We start from the raw sequence: 26,459 nt of genomic DNA on the forward strand, positions 1-26,459 counted from the left end.
GACCCCCTCAGGTTGAAACGTGGCTGTCTGCCGCGGTGCATTGTGGTCTGACTCCTCTTGTGTCGTCGTTGGTCGGTAAGATGGCGACGTCTCTAGGATCCAACACCTACAACAGACAGAACTGGGAGGACGCGGTACGTTCAACCTGCTCTACACTGTACCAGACAGCGACTTTAACTAAAAAACAACAAGTTATAGTTAAACTAGAGGTGTTAGCGTGACCGCTAAGTCTACCAGATAGACACAAATCCGGCTAGGTAGCTAGTTAGCTTAGCATTAGCCTAGTTAGCTTAGCATTAGCTTAGCATTAGCCTAGTTAGCTTAGCATTAGCTACCGTTAGCTAGCAGAAGCGTGGCTGCTCTTCATTAAATGAGCTTCAGTTTAAACGTTAATTCATAAAACATCATGATTTCATCTGGATCAAACACTAATGATGATGTACAGGAGATGATAAGATAACATCCCATAACATCACTATGTTGTTTTAACAGATAATGCTACATGTGTTCTGTGCTAACGCTAGCATTCTGAGCTAACGGTGCTAGCATTAGCAAGCTAACAATAAACAACCAAAACAAGTTAATTAACTGGGTTATGCAAAACCAACACAACCCGGCACATCATGCTGTTAGTGTCTGTTGTTGTGGATTAGTTAGGTCCTCTGTAGAATAAACTTAACTGCTGTAATAAAGCTGCAACTGTAGCGGTAGCTAACATTAGCTTAGCTTAGCTTAGCGGTAGCTAACATTAGCTTAGCTTAGCTTGGTGGTTACTAACAGGAGAGGACCAGATCCGGTTGATTGACAGCTCAATCTCAACACTATATTACCACTCATGGAGATACAAGAAGAAAGGTGGTCTGTGTTATAAACAGCTTCAGTTCTGTACAAAATTCTGCATAATGCAGTATTATTTTAAGCATGGTTGTTGCTGGTCATTGTAGTCCAGGGGTCAGCAACCTTTACTATCAAAAGAGACATTTTAGGCAATAAATAAATAAATAAAAATCTGTCTGGAGCTGCAAAACATTTGATCATTATGATGAAGGTAACACAGTTTATAGTCTAAGTATATAGTATATAAGTCTAATGCAGTGAGGGCCAAAGAGACAATGTATGAAGGAGTATTAGGACCACATTGAGGGAAAAAACATCTGAGATTTACAGAATAAAGTCATATTATGAGAAAAAAGTCGTAATATCACAAGAATAAAGTCATAACTTTACAAGAAAAAAAGTTGTAATATTACTAGAATCAAGTCGTACCATAGACCTACAACTATGATAAATAAAATTGAAAATATAAACAAAAAACAGTTATTCATTTCCATTTATAAAAATCCACAGGGAGCCTCTGGAGAGGGGCTAAAGACCCACTTGTGGCTCCGGAGCCGCAGGTTGCTGACCCCTGTTGTAGTAGAAAACGTGAACCTTGCTTTTGAGCTAAATTAATGTTGTCATATCTACCAAATCTTATTTGTCCATCAAGCAACTGAATTTTTGATCCTATTAAAAGGTCGGTGACCCTACTATATAAGGCAGCAAATCAGTTTTCCTCTCTTGAGCCATGACACGATAAGGGCTTTAGGCCGATGTTGGTTTTATTAAGTCACCAGAATATAAACTTTGCAACACTAGAATGTGTTATTGACGTTTGAGCTACCTTATATTTAGGTGTTTGGTTGGTGCTGTCAGTGGATGGATTAAAGCGAGGCCATTTTCAGCAGCTAGCACTCAGATTGAAACAGCATCCTTCGACAGATGGCAAAGTAGAAGTGAGCAAGTCCCATTGCCCTGCATTCACACATGTAACATTGCCAAGGTGCCCACAGCAGAAGCTATGTTATTGCTTCAGACAACTTGCGTCAAGTGATGAAACACAGATATGCTGCTTGGATTTTACTAAATTAACCTGTTTTCCTTTTGTCTTTTCAGGATTTTCCAATTCTGTGTCAGACATGTTTAGGAGAAAACCCTTACATCCGCATGGTGAGTGGCATCACTGTGCATCATAATGATTTGGAAGTTATTTTCTTGTACTGTTGATACCAGTCGGTGTGCAGGTTCAAATTTGTTCATGCTTTGTTTTACAGACCAAGGAGAAGTATGGGAAAGAATGCAAGGTATGTTTGGCAATAATATTTTAAATCTTAGGTTATGCAGCATACAACATAGTTTAGCTTAAACCCGTGACACTATGTTCCAGGTAACAGTATTTATATATTATTTTGCCATTCTTTGCCCATCAGATTTGCGCTCGACCATTTACCGTGTTCCGATGGTGTCCAGGGACACGGATGCGTTTCAAGAAGACGGAGGTCTGTCAGACCTGTAGTAAGATGAAGAATGTTTGTCAGACTTGTCTGCTGGATCTTGAGTATGGTGAGTCTCTCCAACTAGCTCCTTGCAATTTGTAATTGTAGTTTAACCTGTGTACATTTTTTTTATGGCTCGGTGAAGCTATGCAAATTTAACCCCCTCTTGTGTTTTACAGGTTTGCCTATTCAGGTCAGAGACACTGGGCTGTCAGTTAAAGATGAGGTTCCTAAGTCAGATGTGAACAAGGAGTACTACACACAGAACATGGAGAGAGAGGTAGAATTGCTTTCTGATGTTGTTCTGTGTATTGTGATTTCCATACAGCTATAATAGTTCAAACTAGCTTGTAGGGATGTCCTGAGCACTCTTCCTTTCCCCAATTTAAAGTCCTTAAATAATGAGTATCTTCAAAGTCTGGTCCATTTTTTTTTCATTTGAATTAATTTGATATCCTACACAACAGGACAGGTTTGGACAGGGTTTAGTTTGTCTTTATTTTCACAATTAATAAATCATTGGAAGTAAGTGTGAATTTGAACCATCAGTAGCACTTTAGTGGTTTGAGATTTCACTGAAATAGGGGACAAAACGGGACATCCCTAAAGTAGTTTGTTTCTTTCTATGGTTGTTGTTTTTTTTGTCATTGATCACTTGTTTCTGTTTGGATCTCTGTGTTCTTAGATAGCCAATACTGATGGCACACGGCCGGTGGGCCAGCTGGGTAAAGCACCCAGCTCTAGTGACATGTTGCTGAAACTGGCCCGGACCACTCCATACTACAAGAGGAACCGGCCACACATCTGCTCCTTCTGGGTGAAGGGAGAGTGTAAGAGAGGGGAGGAGTGTCCCTACAGGTTAGTGACACTTTGTCAAGTTTGATGCTGCAGGGTCAGCAGTGTGTGCTGATTGTTTACCTTGATTTATGTTTTATGTATAAGTTTTACTTTCATAATTTGAGTACTTATTGCCATAGGCAAAATAGAAATGGTTGTGTTCTTATGGTTAAATTTGACTGTAATTTCTTTATATTTCTTCCGGTTGTTGCACTGTTTCTTATTGTGGTTGTCCTTTTTCACACAGACACGAGAAGCCCACAGATCCTGACGATCCTCTAGCCGACCAGAACATAAAGGACCGTTACTACGGCATCAATGACCCAGTCGCTGACAAGCTGCTGAAACGGGCTTCAACTATGCCCCGACTGGACCCACCAGACGACAAGTCCATCACCACCCTCTACATCGGGGGTTTGGGAGATACCGTCACTGATGGAGATCTCAAGTAAGGATTTCTATTTCATAACAACTTCCTGTAGCCATTGAGAGGGGACTTTACTCATTTTGCAAATATAGTAGAATGTCATTTCAATGTCATAAAAGGACTATTGTTTCAGTTTTAAACCCTCCAACTTCCATTGTTTTGGGTCCATTTATCTTTTTTTATTGCAGGAGTCACTTTTACCAGTTTGGTGAGATTCGTACCATTACCATAGTCCAGAGGCAGCAGTGTGCCTTCATCCAGTTTGCCACTCGGCAGTCGGCTGAAATGGCTGCTGAGAAGTCCTTCAACAAGCTCATCATTAATGGACGGAGGCTCACTGTCAAGTGGGGAAGGTAAGAAGCTAATCAAGAATGTCAAAGTTAAGCATTAAGGTGTCCATCATCAACCTGACCCCCAGACACTCAATCCATGTTCATGCAGTCGTGCAATCCCCCTCAAAAAAGCTCCTCCTGACCTCCTGACCATCTGATCTTAGCTTTCATACAGCCCCACTAAGTGGAGCCACATGAGAGGAGATGTGAAGAGTTAAAGTGATAATTTGCTTATTAAACTTCAGTTGGTGTTCAGAGAACATGTGTGTTTGAAAGTACCAGTTCCAGGTTGTTAGTTTCAACCACAGGAACGACCTTTAAAACAATTTGAACAACTACCTGTTTTATTACATTATAACATTCAATAGAGTTTAACATTTTCCACGAAAGAAAAGTTACTAAAATGTTTGTGTATACTTTCAATTATAGCTCTTGTAGGCAGATCAGACTATAAAAAAAATCTGAATCGGCCAAGAAAATTTCAATCTGTACATCTCCCTAACTTCTATTGTTTGTCTTTTTAGGTCTCAGGCAGCAAGAGGGAAGGAGGGCATCAAAGAGGGCATCAGTGAGATGGGCACCAGACTGGATCCTGTCCCTGGACTGCCTGGAGGTGAGTCTGCACACATCAAGGACGGTTGGAATGCATAGTGACATAGTCATATAAGTGTAATCTCTAATGTCTACATTGTGTCATTAGTTGGTTCCTTCTCTTCTCTTTTTGCTCGTATGTTCTAGAAACTTATTGGGATTGATGTTGGAAATTAAAATTGCGGAAATGTATTTGTTTGTCTTGTTGTTTCTTTAATTAATTCTATCCCTCTTTGTGCTATAGCTCTTCCTCCACCACCAGCTTTAGATGAAGAAGCTCCTGCAAACTACTTTAACCTGGACCCTGGCACCTCTCCTGCAGTCATGAACATCGCTCTGCCGCCACCGCCGGGCATCAACCCGCCTCCTCCAGGTAAAACCCTAACCCTGATCTGATAGACGCAGCTTATAGCACATACATAGTAACACATGTCAAACATTCTGTTGACTTCATACTACTATTAACTTGATCAGGTGATCCTGATCTGTTATTATAGATTTACATCATACATCTTTGCAAAGCTGCTGAGGAATTTCTTGATCACGTAACTTGGTGTAAATGATTGAAATACAGTGAGAAAAGGTAGATAATGCTCTTATTCTTTTTTTTCTTTTCATCTGCTCAATCAGGTTTTGGCCCTCCGATGTTTCACCCCATGGGTCACATGGCTCCACCTATGCCCCCTCCCATGAGCATGAGACCTCCTGGTCAAATCCACTACCCCTCCCAGGATCCTCAGCGCATGGGTGCCCACGCTGCACATGGCTCACGTCATGGCGAATAGCTGCTAGAGTGAAGTCATACTGCAACTAGATATCCTTCTTTTCCCCCCTAACCTGGTCAGGTGCTTTCACTTCAGATGCATCCGTCAGTGGGCCTGAAACCTGTAGACTACTTCTGGAAGAAAACATGTCTTACTGGATAACATTGATTTATTAAGCCACCTGCAGAGCAGTGAATGAACTGAACTAGCATCGTCTGTGTCTGGAGAGACGACAACAACAAGCAGGATATTACAAGACGACTTTGTCACCACTCGTCAGGGCCATGTAGGTTTTTTACAGGCTCCTGTGGTCGGAGCCGTTGTACATATAAACATGTAAACTGTCAGTTAAACTTGTATTTGTCACGTTGTGCAACATGGAGAGTAGAGCATTTTTAAACCTGTTCATTTTCAGTTCCTTTTTCTTTTTTTTATTTGACACAATCTGAATATTCCACAGCATAATGACTTTGTTTATTGTAACGCTTCCTTTGAATGTTATTTTCACTTGTCATTAAAATGACGCAATTTTGTCACCGTTCATCTGAGTGCATCTTTCTTTCATTGTGTTGTTTTAGCTGTTGTGAAAGGGCAGAGTTAATCTCCTACTAGTGCTCTCACACAACATGAGGAGATAAAGATGTAAAAGTCCCAGTGTGAAAGTTATCAGATGGAGACTGGGAGTGGGGACAGAAGGGTGTCTGGTATTGACATTGATGGGATCAGATACGGCTAAGGATAACAAAGGGGAAACGTAGGTAGAGCTGTTCACCTTGTGGCAGCATTGTCTGGTGACTCTACTGTGGTAATGAAGTGATTCCAGCGGTCTGGTCAAACCACTCAGCAGTAGCAAACCACTTTATATATCATGCAGGAGTGTGTTTTCTCTCTCCTGCAACGCCTACTGATTAACAGAGGGATCATCTTTTGTAGGAAGAGAGCAGCAAGCATAGGTCAGTTCAGTCTTTAGCTGGTCAGCCCACTTCTCATAGTTCATTAGATTCAGGCAGGTAATCAGTTCCCCATCCCCTGGGTGCTCTGTTGAAGTTGGGCCGTTGGACCATGCGTTCCAGAGCGATGCCAGGGAGCTTCTGGGATTCCACCGCCTCAAAGCCAATCGTTGGGATCACCCTCTTGGAGGCCATAGCACCCCCGAACGGCAGGGCCGATCTGAGAGACAAAGACGGGAGTTGTTACTAAGCAGACTGAATGCATTTTGTTTCCCGGCAGAACATGAGCCGAGGTATCGTATGGCTTGGGCTCCTTCCCATAAAGGAGGGGAAACTTTTAAATGATGCACGATATCCAGTCTGGTCATTGCTCTGATTTTAACTGGTGTTAACAGGAGAACGCCCCCCGGGATTCAGGATGTAGCTGCTCTGACCATTAGAGTTCAGATTTAATTAAGGCTTCACAATTTCATAATGATCATAAGGGGCGTAAACAGATCCGTTCACAGGGTGTACCGTTCCAGACCGGCTGGCAAAAACAGAGTGATTGACAGCTGTAATTGAATAAGCCTTGAGTTTGTCTTTCATATATTCTCCCATTTCTCCATCTGCCCGAGCTTAACCTCCGTACCGCCTGGCTGCTGTGATGCAATTCCTTGTGTGCCGTGAGAAAAGTGATTCCCTTTCGCGCGTGATTTGTCTTGTGGGTGTGTGGGGGGGGGGGGGTGTGGGAGGGCATTAAAAGCTGGCAGCCCCCCAGTGGATCATCTTTCAAGAGCCAGGTTTTAAAAATAGCATCACATAGCAAACACTCCCAAGGAGGTGCAATTCAGAGATTCATTTTCAAACTGTGGAAACATGGAGTGGAGCCGAGGGGAGAGATGATTGTGATGGATAACATGGTTAGGTCATCTGTGGGTCTATTTGAAGACGGGTGGGTCTCAATGCTGTGTGCTTCCAACTGAATAGGATTTCAGATTGAGCAGCAGCAGCAGCAGCAGCGGGCAGATTTACCTGTTGAAGCACCTGTAGTTGGAGGGCTGGAGTCCCTGCGGGAGCTGGGGTAGCTGGGTATTGAGGTCGTTCAGGAGCTCTGTGTTGTCTCCCAAAGCTTGGCTCCATGGGGATGCGTAGGATTTGGGGATTACCGTTGTGTTGAACTTCTCATGAGGAATTTCCTTCAGAGGGCCAGAATATCCTGAAGGGAACAAATCTAATGTCATTGATTTAAAAAGGTGACACACAGCTCTGGGTAAAGCTCTGTTACTTTAATTTTTTTCTTTTAAATTCGGTGTGAGCTAAATAATAAAATTGGATATTCCTTTGGCTTTTTAACAAACCCCATTAGATAAAGTTGTAAAAAGCCAGCCCAAGCACAAAGCACAAACAGATCTAATATTCCTATAAATCTCTTTGACGTCAGTCCTGTCAACAATAGGAGCTACAGTAATTAGATCTCAGTGTGAATCCCTGGTGATAAACAGAGCTCAGCTCACTGTCAGTCAGGACAAATGCACAACGGCTCTCAGAGAAGACGGTCTGGACACAGCCGTCTTCTGCAGACTATCCTGGCACTGACGATAAGAAAACTTTCTCAATAAATGTCTATAATAAGTGAACACTATAGCAGATATACAGCGTCCATGCATTGCCCAAGCATTTGGCATTGCGGTGAGCTCGTCCTATAGCTTGTGTATGAACATTTACCTGGAGCGATGACGTCGGGACTGCCCTTCTTTGCTACAGTCTTCTGAAGGTTCATGACCAGGCTGTGCTTACCGGGGATGCAGAAAGCCTGGTTCTCTTTTCCTCCCTGTGGCTCTGAGATGATCTGTGGGGGAGGAGCGGCCTCTGAGTAGACCTGGGAAATGGACACACTTTAGATTTCTGTGAACTTATGTCAAGAAGCAGCAATTTATTTGACACATACTCCTTTTTTTTCAAATAAAAATACTTTAAAAGTAGGTATGAGTGCTTTTTGGTATAGGAAAAATGTAAAATGAATAATGTCACACTTGTGCATCTGTAACTGTGCTCTGAGACGGACACTGGACAGACTTCATCATCCTAATGGTCTTTCTTTCAACTCCAATATTATAACACACTTTATTGAAGAGGCACTCCACCGATTTTACACATGAAATTCGGGTAGCAAGGAGCACTCAGCCTGTGAAAGCAGCTGTATAATGTCCTTGCTTGGCTCTGAAGGGAGCTTCTCCAAAAAAGATCCCTGATAATGTTGTCAGTTTCTTCAGCTTGGGTTGTTTGCATTATGGTAAGTGCAGTTACAGCATTTTGGGGGATTTTGTCCTAAACTGAAGAGAAAAACTTAGCTGTTGCTTCGATATTGTCCTTGCAAACTTGTCTCTTGTGGGCCTGCCAAGTTTATAAAAGTGCAATAATAAATAGCTGGAGCACTATTATAACATGTCACCTTGCAAGGGTCAATATGTGTTAAAGCCTCTGAACACACACACAGGTGTTTTCAGTTAATCTGTCTGATCAGACCTCTGCTCAGGACCATGTGGGCGCCGTATAGACTGTAATGGAGTGACATCATCCTGAGTCTCCTGTTAGTTTTGTTGCACCTGTTAGAGCAGGACGAATTACACCTTTATCATTCTGATTGGTAGATGGAGATTTGTGACCTCATACATTCCCATTGAAGCTCCGGCCCCCCTTTAAACCTGAGCAGAGGTTTAAGGATACTCCTGTCTAGGTTGAAGTAAGGTCAGCGGGTTAGGAGTCATTGTGTGCTATTCTCTCATTTCCTTACAGTGTTGCTGTTGTTGTAAACCGCGTTGGCAGCGTTCTCCAGTGTGTACCTCTCCGCCCTCTTCTGTCTCTCCTGAAACATGCGAGAGCCTCGGTTAGACGGGAGGTTGAGCTCCTCCATCATCACGTCCTTTGGAACGCTGATCTTCTTCCCGAGGTTCAGACCCCCTGGCACAACACCACAGACGTGCTTTAATAAGTCATTACATTTAATATCCTTATGCATTTTCAGAATGGCAGTGTCAGAGTAGAGAAATATATATCTGCCATGCTGTGTTAGGTTGGCTTTAACCCTGCATAAATGCACAATGACATTTAGTTGTTAATGCAAAGGAAATGATAAGAGCAACTTCCAGACGTTTGGGGAAGAGAAGGGAAGTATCACAGACTAATAAGGACCTTTGGCAAATCATAATGTCTCCTCTGATCTTCTTGTTTCTGTCAACTTTAAACAGCTGAGGGGCACTGATATAAAAAAATCAAAAACCGTGTGCAGCATCACTAAGTTGGAATCCGCACAGCTCGGGGTCTCTTCTCGTGTTATACCGTGGCACATTGGAGGGTCTGAAATAGCCTTGAGATGATGTCAAGGGGTGTGTTAATGTTTGTTGTGGTCCAGGGTTGCATGGGTAACGCGGCATATTAATAAAATCTTTTTGGATGAAAGACTTGTGTAAGAGTGGATGGCCCCTCTTTCTCTGGGAGAAGTCAGGCCATCCTCGAGGAGCTGCCTTTGATCGGCCCGCGTCAAATTTTAGAAGTGGGAGTCTTAATTTTGCTGAGTTTTTCGGGGACTTGCTGGTGGACAGCTCTTGAAAACAAACTGGGATGATCCCTGCTGGGATGTTGGGGAGAATTTCGACAACACACTGGCACTCCAGAGATTTGGGTGTACAGTACAGTACCACACCGCATGTGTCCCCAACACACTTTGATGTTTGGGCTTAATTACATCTGACAGGCTTGTGATCACACACACAAAGGCAGTGGGTGTAAACACACACAAGACAAGAGCTTACCAATTTGTTGACACAATATGTAAACTAATATGTGCATTAGCTTATTTAGAAAAATCTGTATGAAAATGTGCTGACACAGACGGAAATCTGACATCAAATCAGTGCATCTCTCAGCCCGTTCACACTCACCTCCCCTGGCCTCCTTACACAGAGCATTAGCCTGCAGCATCCTCCGCTTAGTCACGTCATCCAGGCCCGACTGCATCATCATCATCATCTTCTTCCTCTGATGGACACACATACTTCTAAATTGTAGTTTATGGTACTTCTACTACTTTAATATATCATTTAGCAAATCTCTTTTTAGTATGGCTTCTTAAAAGCAAGAAATACACACATCTATATGAGATTAGATGTACCACAAGTCCTAAGTCATATTAAGGGCTAAATCACTCCAGTCATATGCTTCAACTTCATGGGTCCAGGCAAAGCCTTTACTGGTGTTTTAATTAAGATTCTGATAATTAAAATACAGATTTTCTTACTTATGTGAACTACATTTTTAAAGCGGTCTCTCCAGCATCATAGAAATGTATAATTGTATTAAGTTTACAGTTCAATAAAGGAGCTGGTAGCTTCCACACTAAGTAGTGCCTTCTTTGACCGTAGTAAAGGTGCATACACTCCCGTCCCCTCCGACCTTACCTGTGTCTCCTGCCTGTATCTGTGTGTCGGGGTGTTGGTAGCTGGTCCGGACGGTCGTGTGGTTTATCCCGTACTGGAGCTGGGATGCTTCCACGCTCCACTCCGACTCTCCTCGGCAGAGAAGGAACAGTCCGTTTAAAACTCATGGCGGGATGCCTCTGGTGCTTACCTCACCGGGTTATTTTAGCATGGTGAGGATGGATGGAGGGGAGTGTTTGAGGGGTACGGGGGGGGTATGAAAGGGCGGTTAAGGGGAAGGGGCAAGTATAAAGATTTACATCCTGACCTCGAGCTGCTTTGATGATCAAAATCTGATCCCCTCTATGTGTGTGTGTGAACAGCTGCCGTCCAGACAGAATGACACTGAGCTCTCAGAGAGGCCAAGCGTCCGACCTCTCAACTGTAAACACACGCACAAACTTCTATTTGTATTTCTCCCTTCAGTAAAAGCACAGTAGCGTACAGACACGCCCACCATGTGTTTCCCACACAGTTTTAACAGGAGCTTCTGTAAAATTGATGAGGTCGCTGCGATCAGAGGTTGTGATTCAGTTTAGAAGTTTGGAGGTCAAAGGTTAAACTCCGTGGCAGTTTGCTCTTCCAGTTTTGATGTTGTGAGACTTTTGATGTCCTTTTTCTTTCCCAGGGCTGAGACTTGTGGGTGTTCCACATACCTCAGTTATTCAGCAGATGGTAATAGATAGCACAATGTCTGAGAAACTCCAGTTGTGAATCCTGCATAAGCTCACATAGAAGCGATGGCCTTTAACTTTATATTTATATATTTATTTTTGGTCTTTATCCAGCAGCTTCCCCCCACCCCCCTCAAATTGATTCATTGAACTCAGCAGGAGCCTGGAGGGGGAAAAAAAACATTTTCCTTATCCCCGTTGAGATTGGATATCGATTTTTGCACCTGCCCGGCTCCACGACACCACTATCCCCCCCGCTGGGAAGCCTCCCGGCCTCTGAAAGAAAAATGTGGAGTCATCCCGAGTCACAGAAAATCCTCTGCAGACACACAATGGAAGTTGAATATAGTTGCTGTGCCCCATTAAGGGGTTTATTTAAGAGTGTTTGTTAAGTAGAAAAAAAGCATTTCTCTTTATAAAAAGCAGCCACAGTAGGTTAGTAGCCTTTTCAGCTTTTGTGTGTATCAAACTGAGCCTTCAATCATTCTGACATTCAAACCTAGTTCTTATTACAATTCATTACAAATGGAGTTATTATGACAAGTGTCTGTTGATAATTCAGTGATTTACGATGCAGTTTACGGTAACACTTCATTTTACAGCTCCGCGTATTTCATGGTTATTAGGTGATGAGTAACCTATTTGAAATTTATTTGGAATTACTGCCAAATTACCATAATATTAAAATGTATCAAAAAATTACTTTATTATAAACATCATTTAATGATTATATGCTTAAATAGCATCTAATGGTTAAAATAGGGCCCTTAGGCTTGAGGAGCGGCTGCTCTTCATCGGAGGTGGAAAACGAATAGAAGACACTTCTGATCAGACACAAATCTCACCATCGTGTGACTTATTGTCTCACCAGGGATCAGCAACCTGCGGCTCCGGAGCCACACGCGGCTCTAACATGCAGAAGCAGCGTTCAGTTTTTATGCACCAAATATTTGGAACAAGCTCCCAGAAAACTGCAGGACTAAAGCTTTTACTCTTTTGTGTTTTATTCTATTTTAGCTTCTATCCTAGCTTTTATTTTAAGCTTGTTTTTATTTTCTAATCTTTAATGTTTATGTAAAGCACTTTGAATTGCCCTGTTGTTGAAATGTAATTTTATGTGTTATTTTAGTTTTTTCTCGTAAAGTTATGACTTTATTCTTGTAATATTACGACTTCTTTTCCCGTAATATTACGACTTTATTCTGAAAATCTCAGATTTTTTTCCCTCCATGTGGCCCTAATACTCCGTCGTACATTTGCACTTTGGCCCTCACTGCATTAGACTTACAGTAGACTATAAGCTGTATAATGTTTTGCGGCTCCAGACAGAATTTTTTTGTTTATTTTCCCTAAAATGTGTCTTTTGATAGTAAAGGTTGCTGACCTCTGATCTACACAAATGTAACCTTGTAGCTAATGTCATGATTCAGGGAATTCTAATAAAGCCTATCAATTAACTTTGTATTCTTTTCCTGGAAATGTATTAAATAAATTACCAACTATTTGGTAATAGGGGAATATAATTATAATAATAGTTATTAAATAGTGTCTATAATAAAGTAAGTTTCAATACATTTATAGGTAAATATTGGGGTAATTTGACAGTTATTCTAAAGAAATTTCAAATAGGTTACTTGCTAATTATCACCTAATTACCATGAACCTGTAAAATGAAGGACAATAACAGGATCATGAAAATGGGCCTTATTCTCTGTGACTGGTGTCATCTGTGTTTGAGAGGTGGCTCCTGCAGTGTGTTCATGTCACATGGAGAGAAGGAGCACCGCCACCAGGTGCTGACAGCTGACACCAGAACAAACAGAGGCCCACTCAGACTCGAGGGCTTGTTTTGTGATTAGGGGCACCTTTATCTGGCTAGCTATAGTTTGAGGAAGTTCACAGGGAGTGTTGAGAGCAGGAGAGAAAACACAAAAGCTGCAATATTCACTGTGTGGCCTTTTTATAGCTTCACGCTGAAAGCTAAATGCATTAAAATTCAGCTCGCAGCAGTGAAAAGAGTCATCACTCTGAACCTCTCTTATTCGCTCACAGGTGCCTTTGGGAGGACCGTTGGAAGTCAATCAGCTGGGGAGCTGTCTCGACAGTTTGAGCTCCGATCCAGAGGGACGTAATGTACGGGCTGCTGTGTGAGAGTCTTCACGACTTCATCAAGGAGTCGTACGGAGATGACGTGTGGAAGCTGGTCAGAGAGAGAGCAGATGTCAGGTTGCACTCTTTTGTCACCCACCAGGTACAGTTCTGCATGTGTGCACTGAATAGTAATGTATTTGTGCTGTCTGTGTGCATCAAAGTCAACCTGTCTGCACTTTTTGTCAACCTGTCTGCTTTTATCTGAAGCTTCTGATGTCAAGAGAAATATTTTGATAAGATAAGGTTTATATATGTGTGTGTGTGTGTGTCTGCAGGTGTATAGTGAGAGTGTGATTCCCCGTATTGCAAAGGCAGCCAGTGGAGTGACAGGCACACCCTACAATGAGCTGATGAACTCCTGGGGTGTCTACTTCCTGGGCTTTGTCGGGAAGTATGGCTATGACAGGATCCTCAAGGTGAAAAAAAAGATCTCTGACTCAAAACTGTCAGAAGTGTGATGTCTTTTGGTAGACGTGTGTGAGGAAATTATTAAATACCCAGTGAGCTGTGGATTCATAAAAGTGCTATGTGCCAGGGAAAGGTTGTGGGTTTTAAAACTTTGCTTCCCTTAGTGTCTCATATATCGTATTGTGTCTTATTATTGAAGGAAGGAAGATGTCATCACAGCAGAAAGGGGCCACTTGTGTGGGTCAAGCTCCAAAAATGCTGATCCTAAATTGTTTTAAATGTTGCACAGAAGTCTCCCCATGACGAGTAAACTGACCTTTTAGTCTTAATTTAGTGGAGTGTCCCTTTAAAAGTGCTATAATAATAAAAAGGTAGATGTTAGACGTGACCTGGCTGTCTCTGCCTCCAGGTGCTGGGTCGTCATGTACGTGACTTTGTCAACGGCCTGGATAATCTCCACGAGTACCTGCGCTTCAGCTATCCCAAGGTGCAGCCTCCGACTTTCTTCTGCCAGGAGGAGTCAGCCTCTGGAGTCACCCTCCACTACAGGTCAGAGGCCAGGAGGAGGAGGAGGAGGAGGACAATGACAGACTATCAGACATTAAAAAGTAGAAGGGAGAACAGAGAGAGAAAGCTGTGTGATTCATTTCTTTTGGACTGATATTGAATGTTCTTCCGTCTGTGACCGGTAGGAGTAAACGTAAAGGCTACCTGCACTACGCCATGGGTCAGCTGAGGCAGATGGGGAAACAGTTCTACGACTGTGACATCCATGTGGAGATTCTGTCTGAGCAGATTGTGGGAGATTACTCTCATGTCACCATGAGGTACACGCACACACACACACACACGCACACTGGTGGAAAGTAACTTTTTTACACAAGTGCTGTATATAGGTAAAATTTGGAGGTCCTATTCTTGAGTATTTCCATTTTTATGCTACTTCATACTTCTACTACATTTACTCTGATGAAGACGCAGCTGGTTGTAATAAAGTTGGTTGCCTTAAATCCGTGTGCTCCGGTGTGCTTTGGACCTGAAGTCTCTCCTGTTACTCCACTATATTTCACATGGGACATTTCTTTCTGCAGAATGAATACTTTTGGTACTTTAAGCACAATTTCCTGATAATACTTTTTAGGGGTGTAAGAAAATATTGAAAATATGGCGATATTGGGCTCTGTGGTCGGCATGGAGCTCGACTCTTTGGTGACGGTGGCAGAGGAAAGAACACTAGTACAGCCGTACTGGACAACGCCAGCCATCCTCTGCACGCCGTCATCACCAGACATGAGGAGCTTGTTTAGCGGCAGGCTGCTGCTCACTAATGCTCCTCAGACAGACTCAGGAAACCCTTTGCCCAAAGGAGGACGGTCTGCAGGACAGATAATAATCCACACAGTGCACTTTCATAGACTTTTTTAAATTCTGCACACCACAAACAGCTCGACTCTGCACCTTTAGAAACTGGTTTTACTGTATTCTACAAACAATGTTCAGCTTTATTCTGCACTTTTGTCTATTTTTTTAAAAAGAACTCTCTACCCCAGTTCTTATTCCGCTTTATATTCCACATTTGACATTTCTTAATATCTATATCTCCTATATTTTATTATCCAGCACTTTATCACTTTCTGCACTACATTCACATTTTTAATAGTCCCGTATCTCAGTTGTTACTCTGCACTATATTCAGTTTTAACAGTTTTCTTCATCTCCTGGTACTTTTATATCTGGAATATGTTTTTATACTTGTGCCCTTTTTACTAATATGTTTGTACTATGGAACTGATAAGCTGGAAACTTGAATTTCCCTCGGGATCAATAAAGTTACAATCTATCTATCTATCTATCTATCTATCTATCTATAAACCTATCTATCTATCTATCTATCTATCTATCTATCTATCTATCTATCCATCTATTTATGTTTTGTGATACTGTATCGATTCTCAAAAACGCAGTATAGATTTTTAATTAATGACAGTTTACATGCAAAGATTGACTAAGTCAATACTTTATTTCATTTGTAAAGAGATGCGTCCTCTCAGTGTGTGCGTCCTCTCAGTGTGTGAGTCCTCTCAGTGTGTGAGTCCTCTCAGAGTAGAGCTGTGATGTTTGACGTTACAGAGACTGTGATGAAGTCAAATGCAGATCCCGCTGTTCAGATTGCATGAAAAAGTTAACTTTTTTTAGTCAGATTTTGAATGTAGAGAGTATCTGTATTTGGTACTTTTACTTAAATAAAGGAACTTCTTCCCCCACAGTTTATAATTAACTTTAAACTTTATAAAACACATGTGATGTGTACGTCTGTGCAGGCTGAACTTTGACAACTCAGCCTATCGCTACATCATGAAGGAGGACGAGGAGGAGCAGGAGATTTTGCCCATCACCTCCGACTTCTTCTTTGAGGTCTTCCCCTTTAACATCGTCTTCAGACAGGTAATCCTTTTTTAATATTAAACTCACCTAATGAATGAAATGAAGTGTTAAAGTGAATGAACAATCACTGGAGGTAACTGATTCTTTAGGACATGGTGGTGCATAACGTTGGCTCAGGCTTGTCTACGGTCTTCCCCGATCTGGATGGGAAGAAGATCACCGATGCCTTCCTGCTGGCTCGCCCCCTAGTGGAGTTCACCTGGAGCATGGTGAGAACATCGCTTCACATGCCCCCCCACCACCCCCCCCGTTTAGCTGCAGCATTATGCATAGCATACTGCATACTGATTTAGTAATCTGTACGCAGATCATCTCGCACCCCAACAACCTGTTTGAGATCATGTCCAAGGAGCCCGTGAAGAGAGAGAGGAACCTTCACAACCGAGTCCAGAGTAAGAGCGGGAGCCATGCAAACACTCTCAGGGGTGTGTGTGTCTGGTAGGCGATGTGGACCGATCAATTTCACTGCAGTCAGTTGCAAAAGACACGCTCAATTTCAGCTTCTTGTAATAGAATTTAAGAAAAGAGCAAGAGCGCAGTGAAACACTGCTGGATTGAGAGTTTAGGAGGTCTTGCGGTTGCAGAAATTGAATTGTTTGATGTCTTGATTCAACTTAAATTGACTGAAATTGGTGGAACTGATCCCAGGCCTGCTCGTCGTCGTCATGGGTGGAGGTTGTGAATATGAATGTTTATGCATCAGACAGTTCACCCCGTTTCTTTCCATAGATCTTGACTATGAAAATGCCAATCGCCTCGCTGACGTAGATGTGGAGCTCATGGCTTTCCAGTCCATCATTGGAGATGATTTCAAAGGTCGTGACCTTTACTGTTATCTAAAAAAGACACACAGTGAGAGCTGGGCATAATGTTTTAGTCAAGAACAAGTCATGACCAAGACTGTGTCGAGACCAAGACAGGACCAGTGCGAGTCCCACACTGCATGAAGCCATAGGCACTCCTCAAATTCATCTGAAAGTTTCTCCACAGTTAACATGTCACATCTTGTTTTGTTTAGAGAAACCAAAGAGATGATTTCATGGGCTGGTTGATGTGCAGGTTTCCCTCTTAGCTGGGAGCAATGACTTTCTGAAGTCTTGTTTTCACAAGTGTGGCTGCCAGCCAACCAGCAAACACTCCAGGAAGTCACTGTTCCCATCCAAGGAAATAGTCCAACCCTAAACCCACTGAAAGCCGTCCATTGTTGTTACCTTTAAAGGGATAGTTCGGGTGTTTTGAAGTGGGTTTGTATGAGGTACTGATCCATAGCCGTAGATTACGTCCATAGATAAGTTTCACTTTCAGTTCAGTTCTCCATCGGAAAGGGCTGTCTGACGGCAAGATAAAGCGGAGTAAAAAATCATTGCGGGTCAGTGTCCCATGCACGCTTGCGTGTGGCTACGTTGTTCAGACTCGGACTCCAACACAAACTACACGGAAGCACCAAAACAGCAAAGTTGTATCTAGTGAAGCCCGTCTGTTAAACAGTGTTGGCCGCGGTCGGAGGACCGTAGCTTTGGTCTCCAGGGCCGGAGTCTCTGCTGTACTCTGCTCCTCTGCCTGCCTTCACTCACACATCGCACTCGTTCTCACTCACTCTCTCGCTCCACCTCTCACGTGCATACGCGCACACTCCACACTGCAGAAGAGTTAGTTTAGCTCTGAGAATATCTAGTGAATGTACAGTGGAGGTTTGTGCAGAAATAACTGCTGCAGCTCCTCCAGACCAACAGAGGTTTCCCGTGTCTTGTTTTATACTGCTGAGTAACGTTATCATCTCCGACCAAAACTCCGGTGTCTCCCCCGTTCCCTCCGGCCGCGGTCGGGAGGCTGAGGCAGGAAAAGCCAACACTAGGATCAGCATTGATTCATGGAGAGACCTTGGTCTGGTCAGCTAACATTACTGCCAAGCAGCTGAAATATAGAGTGATATTGTGCTTTTAGCTGACGTGTGTCGCCTCACTGTTTTGATCGATGCTCGTTCATGTCTATGTAGAGCGAGCACAAGCGGAGCAACAGGGCGCTGACTTTCGTTGACTTAACGGCCACAGGTGTCGCTGTTAACAAGACATTTATGATTCTTACAAACAATCTCTTTAAAGAGATATTGATTTTTTTAGATAGCCCTTCAAAACACCCAAACTATCCCTTAAAGACAGAGCCTTCCTTTATGCTAAGCTTAGGCCAAACTACTGCTGGCTACAGCTTCATATTGAACATACAGATGTGAGAGTGGTATTTATTGATCTTCTCATCTAACTGCTAGCAAGAAAGAAAATATTTCCCAAATAGTTGAACTATTCTAAGTTGAACAATAATAAAGTGCCATTAGGATGACATCGTTAGCACAGTGTAGTAATTTACCTACTGCTGATATTTAACCTGAAAAAACCTCTCTAAATGTTTGTCTTGTTGGCATTTCATCACGCTCCCCTCTTTTAGACGGTAACAGTGCTAATGCGATGGAGAGCTGGGGCGATGGGAGCCGCTGCCTGAGACTAAAAGGACAAATGAGATACATGCCAGAGTGGGAGTCCATCATCTTCCTGGGAACCCCTGTGTAAGGCCCACACACACACATACTGTACACATACACACACACACACATACTGTACACACACACACACACACACACACACACACACACACAGATATTTATTAAAACGCCGCAGTTGAAAAGTAAAACATTCTAAAAAAGCAGCGAGAGCTAAACTGAATTAGGAGGCTGGAAATAAAAGCCTGGGCAGTGAATCAAATCAGGGGCCCATTCTAACGGCACTTACCATGCATGAAATGAGCTGCTAATTAGCTTGTAATCAGACAGTGCAGCTCTTGTGAGCCTAATGGGAACCCATTTGCAACTGAGAGTGTTTTCCACAGAGTACATTACCAAAACATCCCCCCCTCCTCTTCTCAAACATTTAGTTTTTGCAAGTTAATGCCCTCATGCCTTGTATTGACAAAACTACTGAAATGTTAAAATGCCACATCGCACTGCTTCCATTATTCATACCGTAGGAAACTATAAATAAGATCTCTCTTTAATTATAGATACTGCGATTGTTATTTTCTAAATACATTTTGTTTTTAGCACTTATTATCATGTCATGTCAAGTCCATTTTATTTGTATAGCCCAAAATCAGAAATTTGCCTCAGTGGGCTTTACAATCTGTACAGGATACGACACCCTCTGTCCTTTACAGTACGATCCTCTCATCGGATGAAGAAACCTCCCCCACCCCCCAAAAAAACCTTTTAACAGGGAAAAAATAAAAAAACAGATAGAGCCAGAGCAACACGACCTCCTCTCCACTCCAAATAGATAGAGCCAGAGCAACACGACCTCCTCTCCACGCCAAATAGATAGAGCCAGAGCAACACAATGTCCTCTCCACTCTAAATAGATAGAGCCAGAGCAACACGACCTCCTCTCCACGTCAGATAGATAGAGCCAGAGCAACACGACCTCCTCTCCACTCCAAATAGATAGAGCCAGAGCAACACGACCTCCTCTCCACGCCAAATAGATAGAGCCAGAGCAACACAATGTCCTCTCCACTCCAAATAGATAGAGCCAGAGCAACACGACCTCCTCTCCATGTCAGATAGATAGAGCCAGAGCAACACGACCTCCTCTCCACTCCAAATAGGTAGAGCCAGAGCAACATGACCTCCTCTCCACGTCAGATAGATAGAGCCAGAGCAACACGACCTCCTCTCCACGCCAAATAGATAGAGGCAGAGCAACACGACCTCCTCTCCACGCCAGATAGATAGAGCCAGAGCAACACGACCTCCTCTCCACGCCAAATAGATAGAGGCAGAGCAACACGACCTCCTCTCCACGCCAGATAGATAGAGCCAGAGCAACACGACCTCCTCTCCATGCCAGATAGATAGAGCCAGGGCAACACGACCTCCTCTCCACTCCAGACAGATAGAGCCAGAGCAACACAACCTCCTCTCCACTCCAAATAGATAGAGCCAGAGCAACACAACCTCCTCTCCACTCCAAATAGATAGAGCCAGAGCAACACAACCTCCTCTCCACGCCAGATAGAAAAAGCCAGAGCAACATGACCTCCTCTCCACGCCAGATAGAAAAAGCCAGAGCAACACGACCTCCTCTCCACGCCAGATAGAAAAAGCCAGAGCAACACAACCTCCTCTCCATGCCAGATAGATAGAGCCAGAGCAACACGACCTCCTCTCCACGCCAGATAGAAAAAGCCAGAGCAACACGACCTCCTCTCTACCATGGAGAGAGAGGACCAGATTTTTGTTTTTAATTCACAGTTATATAATTATCAGTGTTGTCTTTTTTGTCATTTTTCTTTGGTGTGTGTGTGTGTGTGTGTGCGTGTGTGTGTGTGTGCGTGTGTGTGTGTGTGTAGGATGGAGAGTCTGGGTGCGATGTTTAAGACCGGCCTGTACATCAATGACCTGAGCATGCACGACTCCAGCAGAGACCTGGTGCTGGCGGGCACGCAGCAGTCAGAGGAGCTGAAGAGAGCTCTCATACAGGTTTCACCCTTCCAACGTGCAGCTGCATTTTATATGTGTGATGATCAGCTCACTTGTCACTGTGCATTACACAAAGTTGCTCTGAAGCCCTTTCCTTCAGTTTGGCAGCCTCAGATCACCCAAACGCCCGCAAGACACTAAGATATAAGAAATATAGACGCACACTCACAGTGTTATTCTGTTTTATTCCCCCATCGTGGAGCACAGGAGCAAAAGAAGTCCAGTAAACTGGAGGAGAGCATGAAGATGTTGGACTATGAGATGAAGAAGACTGATGACCTCCTGTACAGGATGATTCCCAAGCCTGTGGCTAAAAGGCTGCGCAAAGGAGAGCCGGCTGTGAACACTTGTGAGGTCAGGATGACACTATTATTCGCCTGTGATTTAACACCTTAAGTACCAAAAGCAACAGTTTCAGTTTTTCAACATTTGAGGCTCTCTGGAAAAATCACTTGACATTGTGGGAAAATGCACTCGGTCACTTTCTTGCCGAGAGTTAGATGAGAAGATTGATACCATACATGGCTGTACAGTGAATATGAAGCTACAGTAGTCGGTTAGCTTAGCTTAGCACAAAGACTGGAAACAAGGTGAAAGAGCTCACCTGACTGCATGCTTTTAGTGCTTGTTCGTGCATGTGAGCGTGCCCCACTGGCTCGGTCACGGCCACCGTTCTGCAATGCTCCCATACAGCGGCTACAGCTGATGACAACTTCCTGACTGACGGCGTGCAACCACCCTCTGGTTCCGCCCTCTGGTTCCAACTGTTAGCTCTGTCAGCACTGTGCCATTGTTTTCACTGTTAGCGCTGTTAGCATCGTTAGCTGCGAGCCGTCGCCAGAGGCAACAGGGATGCTCCCAATCTCGCATTTAGCACCTTAAACTTGCATCTATCACGTGGTAAAGACATTTTGTTGTTGCCCAATGTAGACACACACACACACACACACACAAACACACGCACACACACACACACACACACACATTCATGTAAATCCTCTGTATTCTTACTATTTCAGACTTTCTGCTTTAGTAAACTTCAGGTAGATTGAGAGTGACTTCCTGATGGTGCATAACAGCATGCAACAATAAACACGGCCTATGAATGCCTGCCTCACCTGTGTGTGTGTGTGTGTGTGTGTGTGTGTGTGTGTGTGTGTGTGTGCAGTATATATCGAAATGCCTACTCATCAACTCTCTTATCTCTTTTCTCCCAGGTGTTCCCAGATGTGACCATTCTTTTCAGCGACGTCGTGGGATTTACTCGCATCTGCAGCCACATCACTCCGATGCAGGTGGTCTCCATGCTCAACACCATGTACACGCTGTTTGACACGCTCAGCGAGAAGCACCGCGTCTTCAAGGTGTGTTGAGTGTGATTAACCTCTTTTAATATTTAATATTCCATATACGTGCTGCTGTGTGAGTGCTCCTCTCTTTTCCAGGTGGAGACCATCGGAGACGCCTACATGGTGGTAGCCGGGGCTCCGGAGAAGACAAAGTATCACGCTCACAACATCTGTGACATGGCCCTGGACATGGTGCGCTCCATAGATCACCTGAAAGACCCCTCTAATGGCAACCACATACAGATCCGTGTTGGTGGGTAGAATGTGTGTAGACGTATATATATACAGTATGTGTTTATGTTTATGACTGAGTGAAGTAACATGTCGTTCTGGTTGCAGGGATCCACTCTGGGATGGTTGTGGCAGGTGTGGTGGGACATAAGATGCCACGGTACGGTCTGCACGGTGACACGGTCCACACCGCATCGGCCATGGAGAGCAACGGAAAGGTAGGGAAGCCAAGTCGGTGCATCTACTGTGTAATGTTATGACTAAAGACGTCTGTGATTTTTGACTTCCTTTCTTTCATTCAGGAGATGCACATTCAGCTCAGCAGCGCCACCTACGAGCACCTGAAAGGAAGCCACTTCATCTTTGAAAGGAGGGGCACCATCACCATCAAGGTTAGGGGGTCAGAACTGTTACCATGGCAACTACACTCACCACATTAATTGCATTCACTCAGCCACCATGACAACATGTAATTAATGTGATTGTGTGTTGAACACACAGACGATGTGGTTCAGAGCTGGAGTAAACACATGTTATCTGCACATTATACAGAACCTGAACATCAACATTGAGGCTGTAATCTGTGTTAACGGAAGATTTCAGCCATCAGACATAATAAACATTTCTGAATCTTAGGAATAATAATAACTCACAATGTTTTGGCTCTGGGGAGTCAGCACACTTAGTATTCAGAGCTGGTAATTGCAGCTTGCTTGTTGATTTGCCAGTCTGTTTTTATCGCCGGGTCTGACTTTGAGGCTGTACGTTCGGTGATAATGCCAGCAAAGTGACTCCCAAAAGGTTCCTACGGCAGACTGATTGCAGGCGCCAATCTCAAGGAAGCAACAGCGACTCATTTTTCATCAGGGAATTCTGATTATTGAAAATCTGCCACCTGCCATTTTTACTCCACTCCGTAACAGAAATTGTGCCTTCTGAGCACACGTCTTTGAATATTTGTGCACAAGTCAGACACCTTTATGTCTAAAACTAACTATCTTACTCTTTTAGGGGAATGTTGAAATCGAGACGTACTGGCTGAAAGGAAAGAGGGACAAAGACGGGAACGCTCAGGCGGCGTGTCCTCAGTTTGAGAGTCAGACCATCATCAAGGTCAACATCTCCGGCCCCGAGGCCACAGGAGACAAGGAGAGACTGGTAAAAAAAAAAAATCTACTTAGACATCCTTGAATGGTTTACACTCTCTTTTTGCTTCATTGCCACCATCATCACCATCATCACCATCATCATCATCATCTCTGATTCACTGAGTCTCCTTCTGTCTTCGTCCCCAGGGTTTCCCACCGGTGGCAGGGCGGGACGAGGATGATGTCCGCTCTCATCGTATCAAGATGGTGATTTCGGGTCATTCTCTGGGGGAGTCGATGGAGGAGTGCCGGGTGGAGGAGATGTCTGTTCACAAGGTGAGAGAGACTTTTAATGAATTTAACTTCTAATTATTTTTCCTTTTTTTCTACCGTCGCGGTGATCCTCCTCCTATTAGTTGAACACTTGCTGTTCTGTTCTTGGTGTGATTAAATGAACCGCTCCTTCCCACAGCCCCACTATAAGGATGCTTTGCATGACGACCTCCACGACGCTCACCTGGAACTGGAGTCCCCCGATCTCGATGGCAGAGACTCCATGATGGAGTCCCGTGGCAGCTCCTGTGACTCCCACCTCTCCAAGAGCACCACGTGCTCCGTGTCTTGAACCAAACAGTAACCAATAACTCAGTTGTAATACTGTTTCTAAAGCGCTTTTTGTACAATATATGTTAGACCAAATGCCAGATAGGAATGCTATTATTTTGGCATCCTTGTGGTGATGTCATGACAATCTCTTATGACGTATTTTTTTGAACATGGCCTAGTCTGTAATGCTTGAGATTTCTAGTGCGTAGTGTTATGTTGCACATTAAAATCATCAGTTAGCTCTGATTATACAGAAATAAATCACAGCTATCATTGTTAACTTAAATCAGTTTGAGTGAGCAGACGCTTTTCCAATTAATACCTCACATCAGTCACCTCAAAGTACGAAGCTATAACTTTGCTGTATAACATGTTTTAATACCAATAAGTGTTCACTGCCACGCAGTTCAGCTGGACGTTGCAAGCTCAGTAATTTCCTGTTTTGTTCTGCTGCACCTCGTAGATTTGACATCTTATTTCATCCTTGGGAGAAATCCCTCTGTATCTCTCCCCCGTCTCTCCCCTCTCCTCTCTCATCCTGCACGTCTGGATTCATCGTTCTATATCAGTCTCGTCAGACACACAGCCACGATGCCTAAATGTAAACGCCTGTCAGCTCAGTGAGAATAAAGCGAGATGACTGCTGAGCCGTGTTTGTTATTGTTCCTCTTGTCACTCAAAGGCATTGGCATTCAGACTCACATTTACATTTATTTAACACTTTTTATTGAACACATTTCTCCATGGATGTGTGGATGTATGGATATGTGTGTCTGTGTGCTACTTGCACCTTAATGCCCTCATTTTTTAGCTTCTTAGTGCATCTTTCTGGTGATTATCTAGTGTTTGAAAACTCGGCATCATCTATCAAACACAGGAACAAATCGATATCAAATCAACGTCTCAAATATGATGCTTCGGTTTAAGGAAGGTGTAATAATTTCTCTCTGCTTCACGGTTCTGCCACACATCCATACATGCCACTAGAACAAGAGTAGTGTAATCCTAACACAATTACATTGATGGACGGTCAAATATCAGTCATCCTGGTCCAGTGTCCCAGTCAGACAACGTTCCCCACTGACTGGCTATCAGAGGAACTGCACTTATAGGTGGCGTCCTCGCGGTCCAGGCTGCATCCGTTGGCCGTGCGCGTGTCTTTAGGCAGTGGGCCGATGGAGCAGTGGAAACAGAAGGCGTAGAAGAAGGCGAGCAGCAGCAGGAAGCAGACGACACAGAAAATGACGACAATCAGGATGGTGTGCACTTGCAGGTGCACCTCCTCCCATGGGAGCAGCGTGGTGGTGGTAGTGGTGGTGGTGGTCAGGAGGCTGGAGGTCATCAGGGTGGCGTTGAGTCCGGGTGGGGAAGGCTTCATGGAGGGCAGGTGGGCGACTTCCGGCATGATGGGAAGCCTCAGTTGGTTTGGGGGACACGTTGATGCAGCTTTTAGGAGAAAATAAACATGTTTGGTTTGCCACATGCAGATGAACACTCACATTAATGAGATACAGTAGTAATTCAAGTGGAGTTAATTACGTCTAATGATAAATCAACCTGCCAACAGATGAGAACAGCAAAACAAATAATTACTTTGTATGATTTTCACATTAAAACCTGCAATAATAAGCCATGTTACAAAAAATTAATTCATTTTAGCAACATAAATGTGTTTAATTAACCTGTTAATTATCTTCCCAAACACAGACAGACATCTTTTGTTCTTACCTGGAAACGCGTTTTATGGTCCAGTCTCTCTGAGCAGAGCTTTTTCTTTTGATGAGCAGAGCTTGGGAAAATGAAAAGAAATGGAGGACAAGAGAGGGAGGGCTGGACTGAAGGAGAGAGGTGGCTTGTGGACCACGAATAACAGGGATGGTTGCCACGGCAACACCTGCTGAGAGGGGGGGCCACTTGCATTGAAGTGACATCATATCACTTTGGGATTAAGAATGTGTTTTGAAGTACACGAATGGAGGCGGTATTGACGGATGACGGTGAAATTAATTAGAAAAATGCAACTAAATATGTACAACTATAGTTTGGATAGCTTAAAGGTCCCATATTGTGCTCATGTTCAGGTTCATACTTGTACTTTGTGTTTCTAATAGAACATGTTCACATGCTTTAATGTTAAAAAAACACATTATTTTCCTCATACTGTCTGCCTGAAAATAGCTGTATTCACCCTCTGTCTGAAATGCTCCGTTTTAGTGCATTTCAATGGAATTGCAACGGAATTGCGCTGCCAGGCAACAGCTTGGGTCCATGTTTACTTCCTGTCAGCTGATGTTATTTACATCAATAAA

The 26,459-nt window shown here is 43.5% G+C and overlaps 3 protein-coding genes across 4 annotated transcripts; 2 read left to right on the forward strand and 1 right to left on the reverse strand.

The window, feature by feature from the left end:
* Window positions 1-5,807, forward strand: rbm22 (RNA binding motif protein 22). The gene is made up of 11 exons (XM_037779620.1): window positions 1-134; window positions 1,936-1,989; window positions 2,094-2,123; window positions 2,250-2,382; window positions 2,495-2,595; window positions 3,001-3,173; window positions 3,400-3,600; window positions 3,768-3,932; window positions 4,436-4,524; window positions 4,747-4,875; window positions 5,133-5,807. Exons 1-11 carry the CDS (start codon window positions 81-83, stop codon window positions 5,285-5,287), a joined length of 1,284 nt encoding a protein of 427 aa, XP_037635548.1. The 5' UTR covers window positions 1-80; the 3' UTR covers window positions 5,288-5,807.
* On the reverse strand, window positions 5,693-10,816 carry LOC119494036 (myozenin-2-like). 2 transcript variants are annotated; one of them, XM_037779644.1, is made up of 6 exons: window positions 10,698-10,816; window positions 10,140-10,252; window positions 8,993-9,159; window positions 7,924-8,077; window positions 7,231-7,414; window positions 5,693-6,436 (listed from the first exon to the last, which is right to left on the reverse strand). In XM_037779644.1, the coding sequence occupies exons 1-6, from the start codon at window positions 10,799-10,801 to the stop codon at window positions 6,253-6,255; spliced, it is 906 nt and encodes a 301-aa protein (XP_037635572.1). In that variant the 5' UTR covers window positions 10,802-10,816; the 3' UTR covers window positions 5,693-6,252. The 2 variants fall into 2 exon arrangements, with proteins under 2 accessions (XP_037635572.1, XP_037635571.1); XM_037779643.1 differs by having other exon boundaries at window positions 10,140-10,236; window positions 10,656-10,809.
* A 1,994-nt stretch (window positions 10,817-12,810) lies between these two features.
* LOC119494905 (soluble guanylate cyclase 88E-like) lies at window positions 12,811-24,710 on the forward strand. The gene is made up of 18 exons (XM_037781129.1): window positions 12,811-13,598; window positions 13,774-13,914; window positions 14,316-14,455; window positions 14,599-14,733; window positions 16,228-16,351; window positions 16,441-16,560; window positions 16,659-16,743; window positions 17,081-17,167; window positions 18,794-18,911; window positions 20,747-20,876; window positions 21,084-21,230; window positions 22,094-22,240; window positions 22,322-22,478; window positions 22,565-22,674; window positions 22,759-22,848; window positions 23,468-23,614; window positions 23,752-23,880; window positions 24,017-24,710. Exons 1-18 carry the CDS (start codon window positions 13,479-13,481, stop codon window positions 24,167-24,169), a joined length of 2,280 nt encoding a protein of 759 aa, XP_037637057.1. The 5' UTR covers window positions 12,811-13,478; the 3' UTR covers window positions 24,170-24,710.
* The last annotated feature ends 1,749 nt before the right edge of the window (window positions 24,711-26,459 follow it).

Source organism: Sebastes umbrosus, chromosome 9 (assembly GCF_015220745.1).
Source record: "Sebastes umbrosus isolate fSebUmb1 chromosome 9, fSebUmb1.pri, whole genome shotgun sequence".
NCBI lineage: Eukaryota > Metazoa > Chordata > Actinopteri > Perciformes > Sebastidae > Sebastes > Sebastes umbrosus.

Coding starts and splice junctions, on each gene's coding strand:
- rbm22 (XM_037779620.1), top strand. CDS start 81: ATGGCGACGTCTCTAGGATCCAACACCTACAACAGACAGAACTGGGAG. Junction 3,601..3,767: donor GTCACTGATGGAGATCTCAA/GTAAGGATTTCT, acceptor TTTTTATTGCAG/GAGTCACTTTTACCAGTTTG. Junction 4,876..5,132: donor CATCAACCCGCCTCCTCCAG/GTAAAACCCTAA, acceptor CTGCTCAATCAG/GTTTTGGCCCTCCGATGTTT.
- LOC119494036 (XM_037779644.1), bottom strand. CDS start 10,801: ATGAGTTTTAAACGGACTGTTCCTTCTCTGCCGAGGAGAGTCGGAGTG. Junction 9,160..10,139: donor GTGTAAGGAGGCCAGGGGAG/GTGAGTGTGAAC, acceptor GTGTTGTGCCAG/GGGGTCTGAACCTCGGGAAG. Junction 7,415..7,923: donor TCCCGACGTCATCGCTCCAG/GTAAATGTTCAT, acceptor TGTTCCCTTCAG/GATATTCTGGCCCTCTGAAG.
- LOC119494905 (XM_037781129.1), top strand. CDS start 13,479: ATGTACGGGCTGCTGTGTGAGAGTCTTCACGACTTCATCAAGGAGTCG. Junction 16,352..16,440: donor TTAACATCGTCTTCAGACAG/GTAATCCTTTTT, acceptor CTGATTCTTTAG/GACATGGTGGTGCATAACGT. Junction 16,561..16,658: donor TGGAGTTCACCTGGAGCATG/GTGAGAACATCG, acceptor ATCTGTACGCAG/ATCATCTCGCACCCCAACAA.